Source organism: Corvus kubaryi, unplaced genomic scaffold, assembly GCF_017639235.1.
Source record: "Corvus kubaryi isolate FWS band 111438036 unplaced genomic scaffold, C.kubaryi_AGA036_p1.0 37395, whole genome shotgun sequence".
Lineage (NCBI taxonomy): Eukaryota > Metazoa > Chordata > Aves > Passeriformes > Corvidae > Corvus > Corvus kubaryi.
Window position 1 is genome coordinate 6,487,898 of NW_024581134.1, and position 1,947 is coordinate 6,489,844.

Here is a 1,947-nt window from a genome sequence, read left to right on the forward strand (position 1 = left end):
GGCCGGGCGGGTCCGTGAGGGGCCGGGCGGGTCCGTGAGGGCCTGGGCGGGTCCGGCCCCGCCTCAGGGCACGGGCGGGCCCCGCCATGCCCGGCCCGGCGACCCCCGGGTGGCCCCACGCCCCGCCGGAGCCGCCCCGAGGCACCGCCCCGGTCGGTTGGTTAGTGAGAGCCCGTTAAAAAAACCTCTTCGCCCCCGCCCCGTGCCTCAGTTTCCCTGGCTCCTCACGGACTGCGGGTCTCTTGCAGGGCCAGGGGAAGGCGACGCTCGCCATGAGCTCGTCGGCGCTGCTGGCTGAGGGCCCCCTCGACCCTCCGGTGCTGCTGGCTGACATCAAGACGGAGCCCCCCGAGGAGCTGCTGGCCAGCGACTGCAGCCAGCCCCAGGCTGAGCCCGTCGATCTCTCCCTCAACAAATCTAAGGTGGCTCCGGCCTCGGCCCCGCCGCCTCCACCCCCCACCTCGGTCCAGTCTTCCCCCATGCTGGTGGCTCCCCCGCTTCCCGCTCCCACCACCGTGTCCGTCCCGCCCTCCGGCCTCAGCTCCACCTCGGCCATCCCGGCTGTCCTCTCACCCGGCTCCATCCTGGCCTCCACGCAGGGCAGCAGCGGGCAGCAGATCCTCCATGTCATCCACACCATCCCCTCCGTCAACCTGCCCAGCAAGATGGGCAACCTGCAGACCATCCCCGTGGTGGTGCAGTCGCTCCCCGTCGTCTACACCACCGTGCCCACGGACGGCGTCACCGCCATTACCGTGCCCCTCATCGGGGGGGATGGCAAGAACGCTGGGTCTGGTAAGGGCACCGGGGGGGAACCCTGCAATCTGGGGAGTGGGGGGGTATCTGTCCTGCCTTGAAGGGAATCTCATTTCTCACTGTGGAGTGTCCCTGCCACCACCACATGCCATTTTCATACAAAGCCCCTCAGCCCCCAGCCTGTGCCCCCCAGGGGACATGGGGAGGGCAGGGACACGCAGGGCATGGCACTGCCTGTCCTCCACCCATCCTGCTGCTGGCAGCCTGCCCTTCCCTTCCCACTGGCTGCCTGCTGCCAGCAGCTCTGGTTTCAGCTCAGCTGCTCCCTGTGCCCCCCACAATCCCCTTTCCCAGGACATTCCCAGCTTCCCACCTTATCCAGGGTGGGGGGCCTGCATCTGCTCTGCTCTGGGCAGGAGCAGGCAGCCAAAAGTGATGCCCCCCAAGTTGTTTCCTCCCTTTGGAGGTTCTCCATCTGCCCAGTTGGATTGGATTCTCTGGAAGAACAGGCAGCGCTCAGAGCGCTGCAGGAGCAGGGGGAAGGCTGAACCCCTGATGTGCACTGGGTGTTTCGGGGGACGTCTCTGTGCTGTGCTCATCCCTTCCCTCTTTGTGCCCCAAAGCTTTCCTTTCCCGGACCCCTCCAGTGAAAATGGACCCCAGCTCCGTGTACCCCATGGACATGAACAGTGACAGCGAGGACAGCGCCTCCGAGAGCGGCCCAGCGCCTTTCCAGGACCTGCAGAGAGAGTGAGTCCCCTCCTGCCTGTGCCTCCCCACCCTTTATCCCCTGAGCCCCCCAGGGGCTCCGTGGGCTCCAGGGTCATGACTCCAGCTCTCCCTGCTCCCGGCAGGCCGGCAGCACGGGGGCCCAGAGCCGATTCCCCGGACCTGAAGAAGCGGCGCATCCACCAGTGCGACTTCGAGGGCTGCAATAAGGTCTACACCAAAAGCTCCCACCTCAAAGCCCACCGGAGGATACACACAGGTAGGGGTGGCATTGGTGTCCCTGGGTGCCCCGTGGGCTGGGGGAGCGATGGTGCTGTGTCCCTGGGCAGAGGGGCGGCCCTTTGGGACTGCTGGGTGGAGGAGCCGGGGGATTCCCCTTTTGGAATTTCTGGGCGGGGTGTGGGGGCTCGTTGTTGCAGCGCTGACCCCTCGGTGCTCCCCGGCACAGGCGAGAAGCCCTAC

General features: G+C 66.9%; 1 protein-coding gene across 1 annotated transcript; it reads left to right on the plus strand.

The window, feature by feature from the left end:
* Nucleotides 1-169: 169 nt before the first annotated feature.
* Nucleotides 170-1,947, plus strand: KLF8 (Kruppel like factor 8; the record flags this gene model as incomplete). The annotated part of the gene is made up of 4 exons (XM_042039861.1): nt 170-795; nt 1,380-1,506; nt 1,611-1,744; nt 1,934-1,947. Coding segments are annotated over exons 1-4 (798 nt in total), but the record flags the coding sequence as incomplete, so codon positions are not given.